Source organism: Nannobrachium achirus, assembly GCF_963921795.1.
Source record: "Nannobrachium achirus genome assembly, chromosome: 19".
Classification (NCBI taxonomy): Eukaryota; Metazoa; Chordata; class Actinopteri; order Myctophiformes; family Myctophidae; genus Nannobrachium; species Nannobrachium achirus.
This window is the reverse complement of record NC_137826.1, coordinates 33165546-33188690: the sequence shown is the minus strand read 5'-3', so window position 1 is coordinate 33188690 and position 23145 is coordinate 33165546. Positions and strand designations below refer to the sequence as shown.

Sequence of the window (23145 nt, the reverse complement as noted above, 5' to 3'; positions counted from 1 at the left end):
CCATTTTCATCCGCCGAGATACCCTACACAAAGCAGCGCTGTGCTGAAAGCGTGGGTTGTCTTTTCATGTGTAATGTAGAGCAGTAGGTCAGTCGCACAGTCCACAGTGTTGGATCCCAACAGTGGCAGCCACCCACTGCTGCTCCCGTAGAATCCTGGCTTGCAGTGTTTTATGTACAGTCACTGTTTATGTAGGGCGGCCTTGAGCTTAGTAGGGAGGGGAGGTGTGTGCATGGATGCAATCCGTAGAGTTTGGAGGTGAATCATCTGGTAAGCTACCTCCTGGGTTTCAATGGAGACCCCCCCACTCTCACTCATTTTAGAGTCCAGACTCGGACTAAAGGAGTTATAATCACGTGAACTCCAGCATTCCAATGTCATCATAACTGGCGAACATTCAGTGGAAATAGGTAAACTTGTGTAGGAAATTGCTGATCGACAAGCTCGTACTTGTGAGCTTGTATCAGCAATTTTTTCGGCAAGGAGATTTTTTGTTGAAGGGGGGAAAAAGGAGGTACCCAGTAGGAGCAAAGGAGCGAACAAAGTAGCTAGTTGACCAGGGTCCTGTGGTTAACTAGCACAGTGGTTCTCACCTGTGGGTCGGGACCCCCAGGTGAGAGCAGATGATTAACTTAATGTGCAACATTGTTTTCTCTCTTAACAGTAAAAAAAACAAGATAAAGATTAAGTGTAGAGGGTATCTGCACATTTCTTTTTAATACCTCTAATATGACAAATTAAACATTGGCCAAATTATCAAATATTAGAGGCAGAAATTGTGAAAATAGCCGATCGGCTATTTTCACAATTTCTGCCTCTAATATTTAACAATTTGGACAATGTTTAATTTGTCATATAGATAATCGTCATGTAGATCTGCTATTTTCACAATAGAACCGTATTATTCAAGATGTAATGCCTCAACTCTTAGTGCTCGTCAGGGTGGAGGGGTCCCCAGTTAAAATATGAGTATTTTTGGGGTCACGGCCTGAAAAGGTTGAGAACCGCTGAACTAGCATAGCATTTAAGTGGGTTAACATCACACACCTTTACACACTACTATAGGAAGACATTTCAAAGGTTTTCCTCTTTCTAATTGCAAACATACTTGCAGTACAAGATTAGTACATGAAGGTGCATCACACTACGCTTAAAGTATGGGGAGGCAGTATGAAAATTACATTCTCCATACGGAAATTAGAAGAAACGTTATAATGACTTATAGCTGTGTTCTTGACGTATTTATATAAACATTTTCTATCTTTTACCTGGTCTTCACTTATTTTGATGGCCAAGCTGTCCATTTCATTTGTCCAACTTCCATCCACAGATAGTGTCACTCCTCAGACAATACATTTAAAAACACAGCATACTTCAATTACCTCAGTTTGGGGACCACTCACTTGGAGTTGTGAGACACGTTTTAGTTGACAAAAAATATATACAGTTAGACATTTAAAAAGGAATCAAGATTTACACACTGCAGTGTGTCTACGGAGGAGGTGTGCCCCCTTCCTCTCCTAGGGAAGTGCCTTGGGTCAGCTCCCACAGTGTCAGTGAGCTTGCCATCAGTTCCGGGTACGTGGCACAGTGCCCAGCCAGTCTCATCCTCCTTTAGTTACAACACCAACATAGACGTCGTTGTTGTCGGGTGGAAACCTTTTATGTACAAAACTGTTCGCTTTGTATTTATTTTTGAAAATAAATACAAGCACACAGCGCCTCACATCGCAAAGCGTTGTGTGATTGTGTGTTAAGCTATTTTCACTATTTTTGTGCAACACTCATTTGCAATTTGGAGATATGAGGTTTCTGTCCGACCGTGACGTTATCGTGAAAAAAATCCTTTTGGCCAACCTGTATAGTGTAGCTTCACCCACAAGCTGTGCACATATAAGTTATCAGTAGCTAAAGATTGGACTAGGTGGCCTTGCTGTTTTCAGACTCTATTTCTTGTTATTACAGGTATTTGTTTTATTCCATGCTGTGCAAGCACTGTCTGCAGTGTTGCTACTAGTAGTATTGGTTAAAAGAAAACGTGGTCTTGAACTCCTACATTTTATATCCAATGCATTCAGTTTGTTTTCTTCATACATCCCTCTCACCGTCTCTTGACTCTGCATCCATATTTTTACTTGTAAATAATGTATGAAACAGATTTGAAATGACCAGGCGGCTCCGGTATGTCTGTGAACTGTTTGGGAGATTTATAGATTGGAATCTGTGAACCCCTTATACTGTATTACAAAATATAACTCTGCACAGAACATCATTTTGATCAAGACCCTGAACCAGAGTTCTTATCTGATTGCCGGGACCAGGGGGGGCAAATCGGCGATGAAATGTCTAATTTCTCTTCTAGGCAGAGCTAAGCTTTAGGGACTGATGTGTAATGCTTTATTTCCTGGAGGTCCATGGTGACTGGTGGCCTGTTAAACACTTACATCCTATAGGCTACTGTACAGTACTTCATCGCAAAACAAATAGCAAAAATAACCAATCTGCAAGATGACAGCACACCACATCAAGACCTATTGTGATCTTGCAAATGCGTCAAATTTAAATATTTAGAAAAATTGCACCCAAAACACGCACACTGCCAAACTGAGCACACACACTCCCTGGATGCCAATTCAGAACCTCTGCCCCACATTTTTCACAAGGGCCTGTTCTAGCGCCACCAGGAGGCCAATTTGTGCAAAACTACCTTTTGGCCAGTACTCCTACAGATTTTGTCCAAAAATCACGCAAATCGGACAGTATCTCTACAGTCATTTGATCGACATGGATGTGTCTTATTGTCCATATTCCATCCTGATTGGCTGAGATTGGCTTTCAAAGTTTGTAAGATTGGTCCGTTTTGGACAAAATGCCTCAAATCACAAACGCAGAGTGCAATTAACATGAAATCGCGCACACACGTTCCCTCTAGGTCGAGGAAGAAATTCCACTACAAAATGTTCAAATCAGCCTCATGGTGGCGCCATGAAAGGTCTAAGATTGGTGAAGAACACATGCCACCCTTTTTACATTGGCCTATTATAGCACCACCAGGACGCCTGGCCTGGTGGAGACTTGTGCTCGGAAAAGCACTGCTTCTAGTTATCCCTGATTTTGCTTTGCAACAATACCTCAATGCTGTGCGTGCGTGCGTGCGTGCGTGCGTGCACACAAACATTTTTCATTGTCTCTGCTCACCTCCAAATCTGTCTAGGTCACATGGACCTTATGTGCACTACTCCCATCTTTGCCCATTCCAGAACGTTCACAGATATACACAGTCTGCAATCAGCGCAAAAGAAAGCATGCCATGGACATATAGCATATTACTATGGATCTGTGTGATAGCATCGCATTACCATTTTAATTAGTTTCCCTTTGTCCTGAATGGTAGCAGTTGGGTGTGTGCTTTATTGCGATATAACCGCCCGTACAGTTCCATGAACACATGCATACACATCTATGTGATATCCAAACATACACATATTGTGGGCCATCTGCATCTAGCCATGCAGAGATGGATCTAATCGTAATATACGGTAAACAAGGCTCAGAAAGAATCCCCTGCTGTGCTGGCCAGCAGTACATGTGTGTGATCATGCTGGATGGTTTAGAGGCACAGATGATCCCGGGCATTTCGCTCCTCTCGCTGACACCACTTTTCTCCATTAAATCCCATCAGAGTCAAGCCAGTGGGGAAAAAAACAACCCGCCACAGCCAACCATACTTGCATTCGCTGCAGTCTCGCTTGCATCATTCACTCTGAAAGCGTACCCGAGTGCAAATGTTAGGTGGATGAGTGGCTGCTATTTCCCATGCGGTGTGCAGAGACATATTGTACTTGTTCCTTTGCATCTCTCCGCGTCTGCCTCTCACCGCCTGCACGCACCTTGCCGAGGCACGTTATACAATCGGTTATAGTAATTAAACCTTGTTCGAACACGTTGAGGCCTGTTAGAGGAAACACAATCATCGAGTCGTTATCGTGCGTTATCAAGTTCCGCCGTTGGATTCCGGGGCGGCTGTGTAACGATCTCTGTAAGGGAAAGATATGCAGCCTACAAGAAAAGCCCTCTCTCCCTGGGCGATCAGCGATTTAGTGAAACAAGGCGGATAAAAGGTTAGATTCAGATCCCTGGCTCGCTCCCCGGCTGAGGTTACATCTCCACAATATTGCTGTAAGGTTGTATGACGTCCATGCTCTCTGAAAGATGAAGAGGAATAAAGAAATATATATTTACTGTGTACTATATATATGAACCATGGCTCCCTTCACTTATATATTTATTTATTTTCTCCCTTCTTTTCTTCATTTTTCACATCCCTGCAGTGAGGGCAACAGCATAATTCACCTCTCAAGAAGTCATTGCCTGAGTCTTGGATTGCAGTACGGGTTTGTTGTGCTCTCAGTGAGAGCTAGACACGTTCGGCATCCTTTTAATTAGAAAACGCCTGTTCAGTATACCTTCGCATTAAAAATCATAAACCTGGAGCATGTACACATAAATGTTTACACACAACCATGTGTGTTGTTCTTTAGCCAGCGACTCAGGTATAAGTAGGTGAAAATGGTCCCGGGGAGCTGGGAAAGCGGTAGGGCAACACAGGTTAGGCCCGGGTGCAGGGGAAGCATCACATGGAGGAGGAATACGCGAAGAGACAGGGCTAATCAATTATAGATGTGGAAGTGTGGTCTGTGGGAATGCTGTTACTGTAACTGTGAGGATGGCAAGTGTGAGGGTTGAGGGGATGGGGGAGGGGTGAGCCTCCTGTGCCATCCACAACTTCAATTTGCATTACATGACGAGAGAATGGGAGCTAATTAAACATGACAGGGTTTAGGGCGTCCGTGTTAAACCTTGATGGTGGCTGACTGGTTCCCTATCTCAAAGGGCAAAGAATGCGTAAAGGAATGGTCTTTAGAAAACCCATGAAGTGTGAATTTGTAGATTGTGCCCGAAATCTGAAGGTGACAGAGGCTGGGATTTTACCAGTATTATGTCAGCAAGAAAAGAAGACCCAAAATGTGCACCCATGCTCCAGGATGTTTGATCAACACAAAAAGACTTGAAGAGACTTATTTTAGAAATGTGTCCTTTAAAAATAGAAACTCTGGAGGGGGAAATATAAATTAATAAAAACCCTGATGACCTAGGAAAAAAGAAAAAGCCGCTACAGGCCTATTCATTAGCAATAACGCCCCTATGAGAGTATAAGGGATATTACAAATTAGCACAAAGACAGGCAAAACTTTTAAATATATATTCATCACTCCATTTTGTAGAGTTTGAGTTTAATTTGTAAATCTTGTTAACGATTAATTATGTGCGTAATTGCTTTTTCTACAATACCTGAATGTACTATTCCACCCACTGCATTTAGAAAATGTCATGTGTTATCAATAACAAAAACAATAGGTACCAAATATGGTACCAAAGCGAGACAGCTATTTTTCCACAATATTCATGCACCATGCACCTCTTAATCTTTGCCTGGCCTTTGATGTGAGATAATGATTTGTTGAGTGTTGTAATAAGGTAGTTGTTAATTAGTTCTTTTCAGATTTATAAAACCCACAGACAGACTTAACCACTTTGACCTTCAAAATGTTTCAAGAGTCAGCTTTGTTGTGAGCTTGTAGATCTGCCATTTCCATACACACGTCACACACACAGAGTACACACAAGGATAAATCTGTCGGATAGCGACCATATGCACGGCAAATTGCACAATTAGCCCGCACTCTTCTTCCTTATGCATCAGCCGACCAGACATCCTGTGTAACTTTAATGCCAACGACTAAATAATTTTTATGCGAGCTGGGACTCTGTGTGACAGGGGGTCATGATCAGCTGATGCCGTGTCCTGCTGCTGCTGCATTCTAATAGGTAATGTATTTCTGGGCTCATGGCCCCAAGGGACATTGTGTAAACGCTCATGATGTTGCCTCTGACTGATTGCTGATGACTTTTTTAGGGCACAGACATCTTAATTTGTTTATTTATTCAAAGATTTCCCAACGCAACCTCCCCCCCCTCCCCCCCACCCGTCATTTATGCTTAGACTCCACAAATAGCAGATCTACAAGCCAGCAACGCCTCACATTGAGACGTGCGACTTCTAGATCGTCTATTTTTGCAGTACGATTACGGCATATGACGAAGTATAGGCTTTATCCTCTCCAAACTAAACTTTTCCCAAATATGGACCACATGAGACTGACACAATATGTCCATATACTGTATGGGCATTCCAAGATATGGGCTTCATATTGATGACACAGAGATCTCCTTATATGCCACACTTGCAATTTCCAAATGCATCTTCCTAGTTTGTCTATATTTCTATTAATATTCTGAATGCAAATTAACTAAAAGTAGTGCAGTGAAAGAATATTTCCCGATGAAATGTAATAGAGCAAACTAAGTGTAAAGAAGCAGAAAATGATAATACTCAAAGTAAACTACAGTAATTTGTACTACAATTGTACAAAGTACAATACTTGAGCAACTGTGCTTTGTCACTTTCCACCACAGATACTGTAAAAGCTTTCGGTTTGTTTGTTTGAGTGTGTGTGTGTGTGTGTGTGTGTATGTGCGAGCGTGCATGTGTGTGTATGTGTGACAGAAATGGGACACCCTTGACTGCTGTTGACAAAGTGACACAGCCCTACAGGCTGAATTCTTCGCAAACTCAGCAAACTCCAAACTCCAAACTACAGTACTAATATGTACATACAGTACTGGCTCTCAACATGGGGTCCGGGAGGGTCCTTGAGGGGGTTCCAGGGGGTCCCCAGGTAAACGATTCATAGTTAGGAACCAAATGCAACCTTACAGGTCTGTAACTCCTACAGTGTACAAAGGGAAAATATATTAGAATGACAATTTAACTCACACAAGAAACTCACATGAAATCACTTTACTGTTAGAATGCCATTTTCAACTCTAGATCACTGCAAGTCTTTACAGTGCTGTAAACAAGTAAAACAACATACACTCAGGATCTTTGTATACTGTATAAAGCATGTTCATTGAACTCTGAGTGTACATGTCTATTTTGTTCCATTTGTACACTCTTGGAGTTGTTAAAAATTACATTGAAGCACAAGTACATGTTATTACACAGTAGGCCTATACACTGTATACAGCATGCAAATGCTAGGGGGAAAAAAATAATGCAATACCTACAATATTATTTCGAAAGAAATGGTCAGAATTTTATCTCAAATGAAAGCATTTGATCATTTTCACCAAAGATTCATAGTGCTTAAAACTCATTTACCGCCATTAAAAACTTTCTTACCTTTTAACGTGGGCGCGTGTGTGTCTATCGTGCACGGATAGTGCGCGACATGCGTGCACGCCGTCCGCTGTTCGTGAACAAAATAAAATGCATGTGAATCCGATTCTCTGTTCTCCAGCAGTGTTTAGCAGTGTTTAGAATGTAAACAAACAGAAAGAAACAGCTACAGAGAAACGGCTTCTCCGTGTTCCGGGTTACGACTTCCGGTTCCGGGTTACCGGCCTAACCAGGAAGTAAACAAACTGGGAAATACTGGGACGCCGATCGGTGATCCGGTTTTGGATTATTTTTTTATAAATGAAATCAAATGAAATTTTCTGGTTTCTCGGGCGCAGCAGCCTTGACCAACAGCTTTTTGCCGGGATTCTCAGGTTGGGGCAGTAAATTACCGTAGTTAAACTTCAAGTGCACAAAATGTGCAATGCTTGTATGTAACACTGACAACCGAAAGTAAAACTGCTCCATTGGAACTGTCCAATCTGTGAATATTTAATTGGTGACATGTGTTGATCGATGCAATCTTTTGAATAGACCTTATTCACACCACGGTCATCTTTGATCACATGACCACGTCGGGTGGCAAGCAGCCAATCATCCGCGGGTGGGTCTTGCCTTACCCAAAATGCTGTTTTGAGCTTCTGATTGGCTGCTTGCTACCCGACGTGGTCATGTGATCAAAGATGGCCGCGGTGTGAATACGATCTATAAATGCAATGGACTGGCGTTTTACAATACCCAGAATACACTGCAAATAAGGCAGCTCTGGGGGCCATTATCCATACTAGTTTCCCCTAATGGCAGAGGTGAGAATACAAAGAGCTTTGATGGACTTAGCACCATGTTGATCACTACTCTTACCGATAAAGACCTGAAGATATGGTTGAAAAACGGTTTTTATTCCTTTAAACCTGCGTCGGGATTCTCATTGCATGCTGTTTCCATGCAGCGCTTAATTATATTTAAAATGGAAATATAATCAGTTGTTTCATACAGCAATTTGTACCGTAACCTTTCATGGTCTGTGCTTTCTGCACATATATAAATCCTATTTATTTTTCTTGCTGTATAGTGACTGTATTGCTTATATTAATGCAACACTTTAGAATTACTCATTTGGGAGGGTTTATGAGCTGTGAGGTTTTCTAATCCATATTACTCACGCACACACTCACGCACACGCGCACACTCACACGCACGCACGCACGCACGCACGCACACACACACACACGCACACAGATGCAGCAAACAAAATGCGGCTTGTGTTAATAGCTGCATGTAATTAAGTCACCTACAGTATCACCATCTGTCTGCTACAACCATTTTTTCCTTAATTTTGCATATGGTGCGAATGACGCTAATTTTAAATCCACTGCTTTGAGTTGGCTTATTGTTTTGATGGGTCACAAATAATAACATTTCTTCTCCTGTAATGTTGACCGGCTACACAGTATTTGCACCTGTTATACTCACTGAAGAAGAACAATAAGGTCAGAGTATAACATTTGGCAATTTCACTAGACTTGATTTTACTTTAAGCTTTGTGATCATGCTGCTGAGCTTCAGTGTATTAAATATGTGTGTATCAAAAAAGCACCTCGGTTAAAGCAAGACACACCTGCGGAAGCTTGTGATTGGCTGAACCGGAGGTAGGGAGCGCTCTGCTGTGTCGGTCCTCGCGCAGAGGAGCCGACAGTTGGGGGACGAAGATTTTCTATTCTGGCCCCCTTGTTTACTACTCGATCGGCGCTGAGTCGACTCAAGCGGATTTCGCAACGTTCGACACGGCGACTCGCTCACTTTAGCTCGCTCGGCAGTGTCTCACGTGGATCAAGTCCGCTTGAGCCGGCGCACCTCCGTCATCTCCACCAAAAACAAGCTTAACCGAGGCACTTTTTTGATACACACGGACCAGGTACTGTGTTCAATGTAGGCCAGTGATTCTAAACCATTTACATTTCAAGGATAGTCCTCAGTAATAATGTAACTCTGAGAGTGTACTGTACATTCGTACACTCTCTGAGTTACAGTACAGACCTGTATGGGACTATGGGTCCATTTTGTTCTATCACTAATTTAGCGGGGGTCCTCCCCCGCTTTGAGAACAATTGCTGTACGTTGCTGGTTTGTTTCATTATTCACAGTAGAAAGGGCACATATAATATAATGTTATAATGTTTCTTTTACTTTGGCCTGCTCACCTTTCAATGTTCCCGGGCATTTTTAGTCCCGTGACAAATATGTATAGATTCCCTAAACCAAAACCAAACCATAGCTTCCTCAAGTTTCTTCTCTGACTGGCATTTCTGAAATAATGGTCCTATATATGCTGAGTTGCATGCTTGATGAGAAAGAATAGAAGTACGCGAGCCTGATTTATTATATACAGTACTGTACTGGCAAGAAAATCTGTTGGAGAAGACGGTAAATGCATTGTGTTTGCACTTTGCAGACTGAGGCTCTGTGTTGGAACATCAGTTATTGGTATAGACATAGCCTGGCCCGTAAATCCATGTGATTGTTGCCAACTGGTAATCTATGGTGGAATGGGTATGGGGAGCCACATATTGCTTCTGTCAGCCAGAAACCTTCTATCTCCATGTTTCAGCTTTTTATGATTTTTTCCCTTCTTTTTTCCCCATAATTCAATGCCCTATTTTATCTTTTGTTGTATGACAGTGTTGCGCAAAAGTATCAAAAATAGCAGCTCTACAAGAAAAGATTTATTTTCTTGTTGGATTATATATATTTTTTTACACACAAGGTTTCCACCCGACAGCGACAATATGAGAGATGCGAGGTGACTCTCTGAAGAGAACTCCTTGGGACTTGACTTCAGCGAGAGCAATGAAATGAAACTAGTTTTCTGCTGTAGAGGAGTTTCTACAGTGATGTTCATGATGTGGAAATAGAAGAGAGTCCACTGTCTCCCTCCCAACCGCCCACCACCCACCCCCTGCCGCTCTCCCCTCTTCTAATCATAGAACGACTCCCTCTAATCCGTATTCTGATACCTCCGTGTTGGCACAAATTTTTACCACCCATTGTGCCATCATGGAATGGAGCCTTTCAACAAAATCACTCCCTTTCTGATTTGATAAATGAAAGTGGCGAACGAGCGAGTTCCCCCCACTCCTCCGGTTGGCTTGTTTGAATAATTGAGTAATACTCAAACAGACAGCGTTAGGCAACGATGGCGCACTATACTGTACATTTGAAATAATTACGTGCGTGCAGGCAACATACTACACATGGGTGCGGACTCCATAGGGGCTCTACTTTAAAAGCCATCCGATCAGAACGGCACCCAGCCGCCCCACCATTCCACCACCACACACACGCACGCACGCACACACACACACACACACACACACACACACACACACACACACACACACACACACACACACACACACACACACGCCCCATGAGGACAGGAACAGGTCGAGCGCTGAAATCAGCGGTGAATTATAGGCGTATAATGACCGCTCCGCTCTATAATTCACCGCTGCTCATCAACGGCTTAGAGTGCCTGCTGCAGTCAGGATGCACTGGGTGAATTTAGTACCGTATCCAACATGTCAGCCATCTAAACAAACACACAGCGTCATTTACAACTAAAGGTTGTTCTCAAGAATGTTTTTAAAAACATTTGAGGCGAGAAATAGACGACGTAGTAACAGAAAATGGATTTTTTTGATCAGCACCTCCTTGTTTTCCAAGGCGACCGGCGAGCGCAACACTTGTGGAACACTTTCAGCCGTCTGTAAACAAGGAAATACTTCATTTTGTTTTTAGTTTTGAGTCAAATTATTAATTGTATTTATTAGCCGGGTAATAAGTGCTATAAGGTCTTGCTGCGCTGTCATTATGACGTATATGGACACGACGGGCTGATAATTCCCCTGTCCATATACGCCATAATGACCGCGCAGCAAGACCTTATCGCATACAAAACATACATTAACCGCTTCAACCCTTTTGGCTAGCTCTGCTATTTTCAAAAGATTCTGTATAATGTGTACTGTTACATTCTGATGCAAATACTTTTGTACTTTTAAGTACATTTTGAATTCCGGATTTTTACTTGTAAAAGAGTATTTCTGCATTGCAGTATTGATACTTTTACTTAAGTAAAGCATTTGAGTACTTTTTCCACCACTGCGTAGCTCACCTTATAGTCTAGCTCAGGGGTCTTCAACGTTTTCAGGCCAGGGACCCCCAAACTGATGGGGAGACGGAGCAGGGACCCCCTACCACCTCGTAGGGGGGGGGGGGGGGGGGGGGGGTCGGGGCTACGACATGTTTTTTATTTTAAACATGTACAAGTTACAGCGAGCATGGCCAGGGTGGGCCGTACCACTACCATTTCTAAACATACTACTTATTAACTGAGAACCAATGTCAATAATATCAACAATCTGTCAATTGCATAGTAATCATGTATTCAAGCTATTCAAAATGGATAGAATCATGATTTATTTTTAACATAAATGTGAAAAATGGCAACAAAAAAAAAACATTTTTTGAAATCTTTTTTTTTTTTTTTTTTTTTTTTTTGCAATAATTTTCGAGGACCCCCTGCAGTACCTCCGCGGACCCCCTAGGGGTCGCGGACCCCCTGTTGAAGACCCCTGGTCTAGCTAGTTCCTATAGTAAATACATTCTATAGGACTTCACCTGGTCAGATTTGGCTCCCAACGGCAGCATTCCTCTAATAAGATGCCACAATATTCATCTTGTTTGTTTATTTATTTATTTTACATTTTTTGCATATTTTTCTGCATTCAGGGTCTTTTCACTTTATTTTTGAGCTATCCAATACCCACAATATTAACTCACTTACTGCCAATTAAAAATGCCCTCGAGTGGCATTAGTGCCAGCCCTCTCCATAGACTTCCATGTAATTTGTAGTGCACAGATCATGCACACCCATGCACAGATCATGCACCATGTTTGTGCAGGCTGTTCACAGCTTTCAAACAAAAAAAAAAGATTGGAAATCCGTTCAGGCATTCTTGAGATAATAGCCATTATGTTTTCCTATAATGTAAACAAAGATGGCTGCCATGTTTGATAGATGGGGTTGCTATGGGGGTTAAACATGCAATTTCGCGATTTCTATCATGCCTACTACATTTTTTGGGGTCCAAAAAATCTTTTTGAAAAAAAAATTTTTTTTGAAAAAAAAATTTTTTTTGTTTTTTTTCTAAGTAAAAGTCGCCCAAAGTCGCTTGGCAGGGAAGCCCATAGTGAGAAAGTTGCTCTAAAAGTCGCCTGGCACTGTATGAGTTAACATATGTTCTTTTCATACATTATTCATTGGGATTCATATACTGCAAACCAGCAGTCTCCAGAGAGACAAGCTTTTTAAAAAAGCTGTCCAGTGTGATATTTGGGGTGTCACTTTGAAGAGAGAACATTACTCTTATAGGATGGTTGAATCAAGCCCATCAGACATAGCGTGCAGTGTGTCTGCAATCTGCATACATGTTGTTTACGTGACTGAGCCTCACTTCACTTAAAGCAGACATGATTGACATCTGGTTTGGGGGCTTTCCTCTCGTTTTCATTTTTCAGAGTATAGGATCTTAGCAGAACTGTTGTGAACTATATGAGGATTAACCTGACAATACGTATTTTCAGTGAATATATTTTGAGTATGGGGGGAAAGAGCTGGCCAAGTATAGACTCCTGGGGGATCAATGAAGTATAAGGGCTTATGTGGTTAAGTGGGGCTGGCAAGGATAGGACGCTATGTTTATTTGTGTATTTAGCTGTTGTTTATTTGCAATTATACTGTACCACAATTGCTGTAGTTCTGACCATCTTGCATCTTGATTGGCTGAGATGCATTGTAATGAGTGGCAGTACAAAAGTACAGTGTCTCCTGGTAACATGACTCTGAACGCATCCATCTTGTTTATGTCACCTCTAACCTAGCAAACCACTGCGGTATTTCATTTTTGTCGCTTGTAAGTTCGAAATATTAATGATGAAACCATGGTATAATGACAATGATACACTCAAGGTCATGCTATACCATGATATTTCATGGCATAGCACACACATCGATCATGCATTATCATTATCTTCTTAATTACCTAGCGCACACTAATCTTGCATTAGATATTGGGCTTGGAAATCAGAATATTGACAAATGATGGTTGCTGTTATTCTCTCTTCAACATTTAATCTACACGAGTGGGAGCTCTAATGGGGTGCCACAATCCATGTCATAAATCAATCAATCGTTAACTCAACCATTATCAACAATGTCATTATGCAATCTATTGCTATTGACAAGTCAGAATATTGCTGTTGTCACAAATGTGGTTCATACACAAGGCTAATGAATGTTTATTCTTACAGAATCATGTCAGAATATTAACACCTACATACATCAAGTATCAGTTCAATCAAACTGACAGAATCTCAAAGCTTAGAACTTTAATTGCGTGATTATCAGCGTAATCGCTGCCTTAACCAATAACCACAAACCACACTTAACAACAAAACAATTTAGAAAATGTATCCATAAGCTCACAATGCATTGCATCGGCTATTTAAAAATCACACTTGTGTGAACTGAGCGGTGGAGGCTGCGTGTGTGTGTGTGTGTGTGTGTGTGTGTGTGTGTGTGTGTGTGTGTGTGTGTGTGTGTGTGTGTGTGTGTGTGTGTGTGTGTGTGTGTGTGTGTGTGTGTGTGTGTGTGTGTGTGTGTGTGTGTGTGTGTGTGTGGCGCGCGCGCGCGTGAGTGCATGGGCGTGTGTGTGTGTGTGAGTCTGAACAACAGCGCCCCTCCCTTAACATGTGTGGTCAGAAAAGGTACTGCAGGCTACATACAGACACGGACGGACGGACGGACGGACGGACGGACGGACGGACGGACGGACGGACGCATACTGTACATACATACCCACACACACAGCCACGTATAGGAGACGGTGTGACCACCGCTCAAAAATGTCGGGGCTCTACGTGTCCCTCACATCTACCTATATCCGACCTACAGTATATGCCCATATATGGTGATCTCTGTATCTGTTAGTCATTGTCCCTTTTATGCCCATATAGAGTATGGAGATCGCTGATGTCACAAGTGTATGCCCAATATGGGCATGTCCCCCTTTTTGCCCATACATGGAGCTGACTGATTTGTTTATGCCTGATGCCATGACAACACATTGAGGTTATACAACATACTGTAGCGTACGTAGCTGCATTGGGAACTTATATGGTTATATGGCTGAGTTATGGTGACATGGTCTTCCCTTAAAGCAGAAATAAGCAGTTTTACAGTTTACAGTTTACAGTTTAGGCATTTAGCAGACGCTTTTAATCCAAAGCGACTTACAATAAGCAGATAACATCACAATAATAAACAAGATAATATGTCAGTACATCATCAACAATATAACAAATGCAAATGGATATCTATCTAGAAAAAACACAATATAATCAAAGTTCTGAAAAAACCTAAAAAACAAAAACAAATGCTAACTAGCTTCATGTATTCATTGATTCTTTTTCTGTAGTGCTAAGGGTTTAGGTGGAGTCTGAAAAGGTGAGTCTTCAGTCCACGGCGAAAGCTAGCGAGTGAGTCCGTTGTTCTAAGTGCGACAGGGAGTTTATTCCACAACTTGGGGGCCAGGAGGGCAAACTGTCTCGGACGAGTGGATTTTTGCCCTGGAGTTTTGAGCGAGGGTTCTGTCAGCATCCCTGTGTTGGCTGATCTAAGTGACCGGGTGGGGGTGTAGGGGTTGATCAGCTTCTGGAGGTATGGAGGAGCCATACCTTTGGCTGCTTTGAAGGTCAGCATCAGTGTTTTGTATTCAGTGCGGGCCGCAACCGGGAGCCAGTGGAGGCTGCGGAGAAGGGGAGAGACATGTGAGAACTTAGGCTGGTTGAAGACCAGTCGTGCCGCGGCATTTTGGATCAGTTGGAGAGGTTTAAGTGCACATGCCGGGAGACCAGTGAGGAGAGAGTTACAATAGTCAAGCTTTGATATGACAGATGTCTGAATGAGGAGCTGGGCTGCCTCCTGGGTGAGGAAGGGTCTGATTTTACGGATGTTATAGAGTGTGAACCTACATGACCGGGTGACTGATGCAATGTGTGCCTTGAATGATAGCTGGCTGTCCAGGACCACACCAAGGTTTCTAGCAGTAGGAACTGAAGTCACAAATGCATTATCTATGGAAATAGTGAGATCTTGCATGGGGCAAGACTTAGCTGGGAAGAAGAGTAGCTCCGTCTTGTCCGGGTTCAGCTTAAGGTGGTGGGCTGACATCCACTGTGAGATGTCGGCCAGACATGCAGCAATGCGTTCTTCCACCTGGGTGGCAGAAGGGGGGAAGGACAAAAACAGTTGAGTGTCATCAGCATAGCAGTGATAGGATAGATTGTGAGCAGAGATAACAGCACCAAGGGATTTGGTGTACAGGGAGAAAAGCAGAGGGCCAAGTACGGATCCCTGGGGGACTCCCGTTTGGAGGGTTCGGGGGGATGAAAGCAAACCTTTCCATGAGACCTGATAGGTCCGGTCCGACAGGTAGGAGGAGAACCACTTTAGTGCCGTCCCGGTGATGCCTAGGTCAGCAAGGGTGTCCAGGAGCAGCTGGACACCCTTGTTTTCTGCTGACATAAGCAGGAATCATGCAATTGCTTATTTAAAAAATCTAACCTCGGTTCGAAGTGAAGCGGTGAATCTTAGTATAGAATTGTCTGGAGAGCCGGTATGATATTGTGCCTTTGCTTTTGCTCTTATGCGGCTATTTGTCATTGCCATTGCAAGACAGATAAAACCTGAAGGCCAAATTATCATGTGAAGCTTGACCAATCCTCAAAGTATCCATTCATCTGACCGGGAGGGACACAGCACACATATTCTGGACGTACAGGACAGAAAAAGTAAGCCTATTCATTCTGAACTGAAATGGCCATATATGGACATGGGACACACATTTTGCTTTTTGAAAAAGCCAATTCATTCTGGACTGATATTTTGCACGTACGGGACAGGAAAAACCTGTTCATTCTGGCCTGGAGTGACCATATATGGACATGAGGTGACATACATTGCAGACCTGCCAACCCGTACGCATTTTGCGTACTAAGCACGCATTTTAAGGCTCTGTACGCAGGTACGATATTTCCCCTCATTGCTACGCAACTTCGGGGGATGGGCGCGGCGTGGTATAACAACACATTCTGCAGCAGCAAACGAGGCGAAGATTTTTGCAACCTGCCGTGTAGTTCCTCCCAGGCACCACTTGAATGGTGTGTGAATGGGGCGCATGGCGCTGGGGAGCACTAGAACAGAAGATATGCTCGTTTTTTTCGGCAGAAGAAGAATTGAACCGGATGCCATGAGTTTGTTTTGGGTTTTCAGCGCGGTGCAGCATGTACACTTACGCTACTCATCATAGAGTTATAATAAGAAGCTACTCATCTCATCTCATAGCTATCGCCGCCCGGTTTGTACAACGGCGATATTAATACGATTAATTTATAAAGAAGATAAACGGAGAATGGCCGTGTTGTGCGAGTCGTCGGTGTCGCCCCTACAATGCTGCCGTGCAACGAGTAGTAGTCTGACTAACAGGTAATATATTAAGATAACACTCGGCTAAGGTGAATTCACATGTCAGCAGCCACGATGGTGAGAATGAAATGGTTGTTATGTTGTTGTCGCTCCTCTCCGCGACGCGGTTAGGGTTTTAATCAAGTGAATCAATAATATTATACTATTAAACTGCGGTCGCCCCCGCGACAGCTTGTTGTGTATGAAGCCTGTGTTATACTTCGTCATACGACGGTGTTGCACGTGAGCGAAGTCGGGAAATGTCAAAACTTGTGACCAGGTACAATGAACTGTAGCATACATTGACCATGATTAGGCTTTAGAGTAAAGATCCAAACGAATGAAAATAAAATACTGGGCTCCCTGTTCCACTATCTCTAAATGAGTATGAATGAAGGAATTAGGGGGACTATGTGTATTGTCAAAAACATTAAAGGTGAACAAGTTATTTATCACCTGTGAATATATGAAGACATTAATGGTTTGTTAACAATGAGTAGCCTGTATCCTCTATGAATGAATATACAGACTAGACGGTATTTGATCTATACACAATGTAGGCCTATTTTAATGAATGCAATAGAAACCTACATGAGTTGAATACTTTCAACTTCATGCAAATCATGCACAGAAAGGTGGTTTTATTTAGGCTGCTCAATTAACAATGTTTAACAAAGACACAGGTAAATATTTAAAGGTAAATAGCCTACCTGACAATGTAAAGCTATTTTGCTATTTGAATAACATGATTATGTTGATGTATGTTCATTCATTAAGTCACTGGTGAGACTGTTTTGCTAGTCTATTGTTAACTAACTCTGAGCAAGTGCAGTTAAACTCATTTACTGCCATTTTGAAACAGCTCCCATCAGGGTTCCCCGCCAGAAGCCTCCATTGACTTCAATGTAATTTATAGTGCACGGATCATGCACGCCCATGCACAGATGATGCACCATGTTTGTGCAGTTTGTTCACAGCTTTCAAACAAAAAAGTCCGATTGGAAATCCGTTCAGGCATTCTTGAGATAATAGCCATTATGTTTTACATGTTATGTAAGCAAAAATGGCCGCCCTGTTTGAAAGATGGGGTTGTATGGGGGTTGAACATGCAAAATCGCGATTGAAATCATGCTTACTAGATTTGATGGGGGTCCAAAAGTCAAGACATGCAATGTGCTACATTTCTGGTGTGAAATTTTGTTATCATAACTGTAAAGGTCCCACCCAAAAAGATGCGTGGAACCCCCCAAAATATACACTGTTTTGTGCGGGAAAACCACAAAATTTGCACCGCGGGCGCTGCGCGGGCGCTGCGGGCGCCGCGCGGGCACGAAGTGCCCGCGCATGAGTACTCAAAAAAATTTGCCAGGGTTGGCAGGTCTGACATTGTGTTTTTGAAAAACCCTGTTCATTCTGGCCTGAGATCACCATATATGGTAATTAAACGGACATTCTGTTTTTGAAAAAGCCTGTTCATTCTGGACTAAAATGACCATATATGGGCGTGATACACACAAAGCCACTCATTTGAAGCGGTGAAAACCGCTTCCAATGAGTCCAACGGCAAACAATGCTTCCTAAAGAAATGTTGTGTGTGTGACACTTCCTGGGGCTACAATCTGCCTCCAAAACTATTATTTTTTATCTGTGAGAAGTTCTGTCATTGATCGATTAAACTGGGGGCCCATCCAAAATAACAGACGAATCAGGACGCCTCTTGTTCAGATTGGTTGACCTGTCTGTCAATCCTTTTAGCCCCGGTCGGCTGGTTCATGCACCAATGAGCTGCTAATGACAGAGCTTCTTACAGATAAAATAATAGTTTTGGAGGCAGACTGCAGCTCCTAGAAGCACCACAGAGACTAGATTTTTTTAGGGAGCATTGTTAGCCGCCTGAATATAATAAAATAAAAATAAGCAATTGCATGATTCCTGCTTATGTCAGCAGAAAACTGCTTATTTCTGCTTTAAGCCAATTTTAATATAGGGTTTTCCGCCTATAATGACATGCCCAGAATTGGGATACCAGAGTTAAAAGAGGTTAACCACCAGAATGGCTGGCGGTGCGTTCTATAACTTATCAAAAATAGGGAAGCTTCCCTTATCAAAACATGTGACTTCCATAGGGAATGAATTGAACGGAACCTCAGAGCCTCCCCCCCAGGTTTTTGCGAAGGGATAAAACCTACATGTGTGTCGGGAGCCTAACAGTAGACTGTACCTGCAGCAATTAGCATCAAGACAAAACAGTTCCTAGGATCAGAATAGAGCACAGCTGGCAACCTCAGGTTAAATGAGATGCATTCCACTGAAAAAACAAGGTGTGGCACACAAATGATAATTACGGAGTTAATTGCAGCACAATTAGCACAGGCAACATTTTGTTTATTTAGTGTGTGTGTGTGTGTGTGTGTGTGTGTGTGTGTGTGTGTGTGTGTGTGTGTGTGTGTGTGTGTGTGTGTGTGTGTGTGTGTGTGTGTGTGTGTGTGTGTGTGTGTGTGCACGCGTGCATCATGCGTGCGTGGGAGAGAGAGCAAGAGAGACTAGAACCACAAAGACCAATTATCTGTATTCCTGTTTATTTCATTAGTTTATTATTTTAGTCTACCCGACTATATACATTATTACTATATACATTTCCTTATTGGTCATTGCATGTACTCCTATGGGCTGGGGCGGCACCTGTCAGCAGGGAGTGTTGGGTGGGAGGAGTAGGACGAAGGCTCTATGTCCTCCTGGTGGGGGCTCCTCACTGGCAGGTGAGTCAGTAGGATACAACAGCAGTGTGAAAACACAGAAATGTGTGTGGGGAGGAATCAATTGGCATAACAACTAAACTGGGGAGAAAAAGGGATAAAAAAATAATTGGTTTGTCTAAATAAAGAGCAGAGCAGAGCTCTCACCTCAGAGGTCAGGTCAGGCAAACCAATACCACTCAGCCAGGAAGTAAAGCCCGTTCAGGCTGAGGCTAAAGGAACCACAAAAGCATGAACAAAATTAAAAACAAATGCCAGCAGCTTGTATGTCTGCTATTCTCGCATCGACGGAGCGTACATTAGGCTTAACTACCCTTGCTCTCTGTCTCCCGCTCTCCTAGTATTACGTGATGACTTCAGACAGAATCCCCAGGACGTGGTGGTGGCGGTGGGAGAGCCTGCCAGCCTGGAGTGCCAGCCTCCACGTGGGCACCCTGAGCCCACCACCTACTGGAAGAAAGACAAGATACGGCTGGACCTTAAAGACGACAGGATCACCGTGAGTTGAGTCTGATATACTGTATACTTCATCCTAAAATCACATTGTGAGCATGCAGACCTGATATTTAGCGAGCAAGTAAATCACTTAAAACCTCTCCGGAGTAAACCGGACGGCTCAGGCCGGCTCTGTACTTGGTCTGCTCTTTTCTCCCCCCTCTACACCAAATCTGTTTGCCGAAAATAGCAGAGCTGCAAGCCCACAACACATTGCGATGTGTTTTGAGCTTTTAGATCTGTTTTTTGGGCAAATGTACTGTAGGCATGCTACAGTTCAAGTGGTTAAGCATTAGACTACTCCACGATTCTCCAACATCTCGCTGTCGTAGTAATTGTTGTTCATCCATTCATGTTTGCTCACTTTGCTGGCAAAAACACAGGTCCGCGGAGGAAAGCTGACCATCTCCAACACCAGGAGGAGCGATTCGGGGCTGTATGTGTGCGTGGCCACCAATATGGTCGGCGACAGAGAGAGCGAGACGGCTCAGCTCTCCGTGTTTGGTAAGGAGTAATAATGCATGTCTGGCTCAGCCGACTGCAAAATGTGCACGGACACAACACCGGCGCTTGCTCCACCTACTTAGCTCAGCATTTTACTTATTTACTCATTTTAAATTTTAATATCATTTTATTGTGTCCTGCAGCTTTCATTTTCTCTCACTGTTTTTGTGATTTTTTTTTATTATACTGTAGAATTATTTAGAATTTCTCTTTTTGACTGCTCTCACTGTGAAGCAGTCCTTGATTTGTTCATAAATACAGTATTGCTTATTTATATAACTGCTTAGGCCTAGACTTATTGACTGCTTTAACCAGTGAAAAATAGCAGATATACAAGCTCACAGCGCGGCACCGAGTAGATCTGCTATTTTTGAAAAAGTCGTGAAAATGTATTTTCAAAGCGAACGTTTGTAACTCAAATTTTGCTTCTGGGTGGTCCCTGGAAACGAAATATTTTGAGGTGGCCAAATAAATATAATTTTGGGGGTCCTTTACATGAAAAGGTTTGAGAACCACTGACATAGTAGTCTCTCAAGAACAGACTAACTGAGCTCAAGTGAAGTGAAAAGGACCTTTTCTTTGACGATGGCTATAGCCAGATTGCTGACATAGAAGGCTTTTCCAAAAACCTTAGAAGGATTCAAAAGACACTTATAGAATCAGGTCAAAATTATATTTGATTTTTCAAAAATAGCAGATCTACAAGCTTGCAGCGCAGCACTCGGTGCCGCGCTGTGAGCTTGTATATCTGCTATTTTTCAATAGTTAAAGCACAAAATAATGATACACAATAATGTGTACCCGTTCTGAATGGGTTAAAGGCTTTTTTATATCATTGGTGAATTGTGTGTGCACGTGCGTGCATGCGTGTTTGTGTGTGTTGCCTACACGCAGAGAAACCAGAGTTTGTGCAGCGGCCAGTGAACCAGGTGGTCCTGGTGGATGAGAGTGTGGAGTTCAGGTGTCAGGTCCATGGCGACCCGCCGCCCTCACTGCGCTGGAAGAAGGACGACGTGGACGTCCCCCGTGGCAGGTGAGGACTGTTCCTGGGTGGAGGGGCGGGGGAGGGGCAGAGGGCTGCAAGTGTACGTGTTAATGTGCATGTCTGGCTTAAAAAAAGAAAAACAAAAAGTACAAGGGAGGTAACCACTTAAAATATTGTCATTGTCGGGTGGAAACCTTGTATGTCCAAAACCGTTCGTTTTGTATTTATCATTTTAAATACGATTTGGACTATAGTGTAAATAGCCGATCTACAAGCACACAACGCCTCGCGCCGCGAGGCGGTGTGTGCTTGTAGATCAGCTATTTTCACTAGTTTTGTGCGACAGTCTTGTATGATGAAGCAGGGCGTTACTTTACTGCTGTTTAACAATTTTGAAAATAAACAAATTGAAGACTGAAAACCTGGACACCAGGGTTAACGTAGTTAACATAATTCTTTTTATTGAGTTGTTAAATTATGATATTATCAAAGATGAATATCAAACATATCTACATTTCCCAAAATATATATATACAGTATATGCATGCACATATTTAATTATGTCTGGGTGTTGGTCAAAAGCATCAAAAGCAGAGACATTCACATCTCCCCCCCAAAGTGACAGTGACATGACGGACAGTAAGGCAGGACTAATGAGTCCCAGTCTGCCAACGACAGGCTCCTGACACGCTGCCACTGAAGGACTTTGATCATCGTGACAAACGCTGCTTACCAGCTGAGCCGTATTTCAATTAATGTTACAGGGGAGCAAGGTGGCGACCGCAAATATACCACGATAAAAATAGAGGGGAGATAGCACAGAAACTAATCATGCGAGTGTTTTATTGCCTCTTGTGGCTGCTGGCAAGATATCAATGTGTGGTCATCACCGCAATGCGTCTCTGACCACCTTCTGAGATGGTTTGGGTGATGAGACCACTAAGTAACACTCTAAAAACAGCACTAAAGTGTTTCTTTGGCTCATAATCATAGGGACACCTCTTTTGGTGGTATTTACTGTGGCACCTCCTGAATTCCTAAACTGTGGTATATTTCAAGTTTACAATTTAGGCATTTATGCATGGAATAGTAATTTAAAAAAAAAACATAAGTAGCCCAAGAACCTATTCAATGAATTTCAAAAGCGGCCATTGATTGATTGATTGAAGACTTTATTAGAAGTTTGCATAGGAAAAGGTATAATTTCATGACAGTGCAGTTCACTGGTACAAGGTCAACTAAAAGGAGATCCAAGAAAGCCTTACGGCTTATTTACATTGGATACATGGGAGGTAAGGATAGGCTTTGTCTTTTACCAGTTTCGAGTAGCAGCCGCCTGTAAGTGACTTTTCAGACCTACAGCAGGAGAACTAATTTGATCCTTTTTTAGAGCCAAAAAAGGTCTGTGTTGAACGAGATCTGTGGAGCTGCCTCTGTGTCAAAACATCAACAATCTGTACAATGAAGATATACACACTATCACCTTGTAAAATGGCCCATATAGAACCATTAGAG

At 42.7% G+C, this 23145-nt stretch overlaps 1 protein-coding gene across 1 annotated transcript in view; it reads left to right on the top strand.

Moving 5' to 3' along the window:
* Positions 1–23145, top strand: part of LOC308304781 (roundabout homolog 2-like) — a gene marked incomplete at its 3' end in the record, with an annotated part of 136384 nt that overhangs the window by 49227 nt on the left and 64012 nt on the right. Inside the window, exons 3-5 of the mRNA XM_080749411.1 lie at positions 19988–20145; positions 20525–20645; positions 21540–21678. Coding sequence (XP_080605537.1) covers positions 19988–20145; positions 20525–20645; positions 21540–21678 — 418 coding nt within the window. The remainder of the gene's footprint in view (positions 1–19987; positions 20146–20524; positions 20646–21539; positions 21679–23145) is intronic.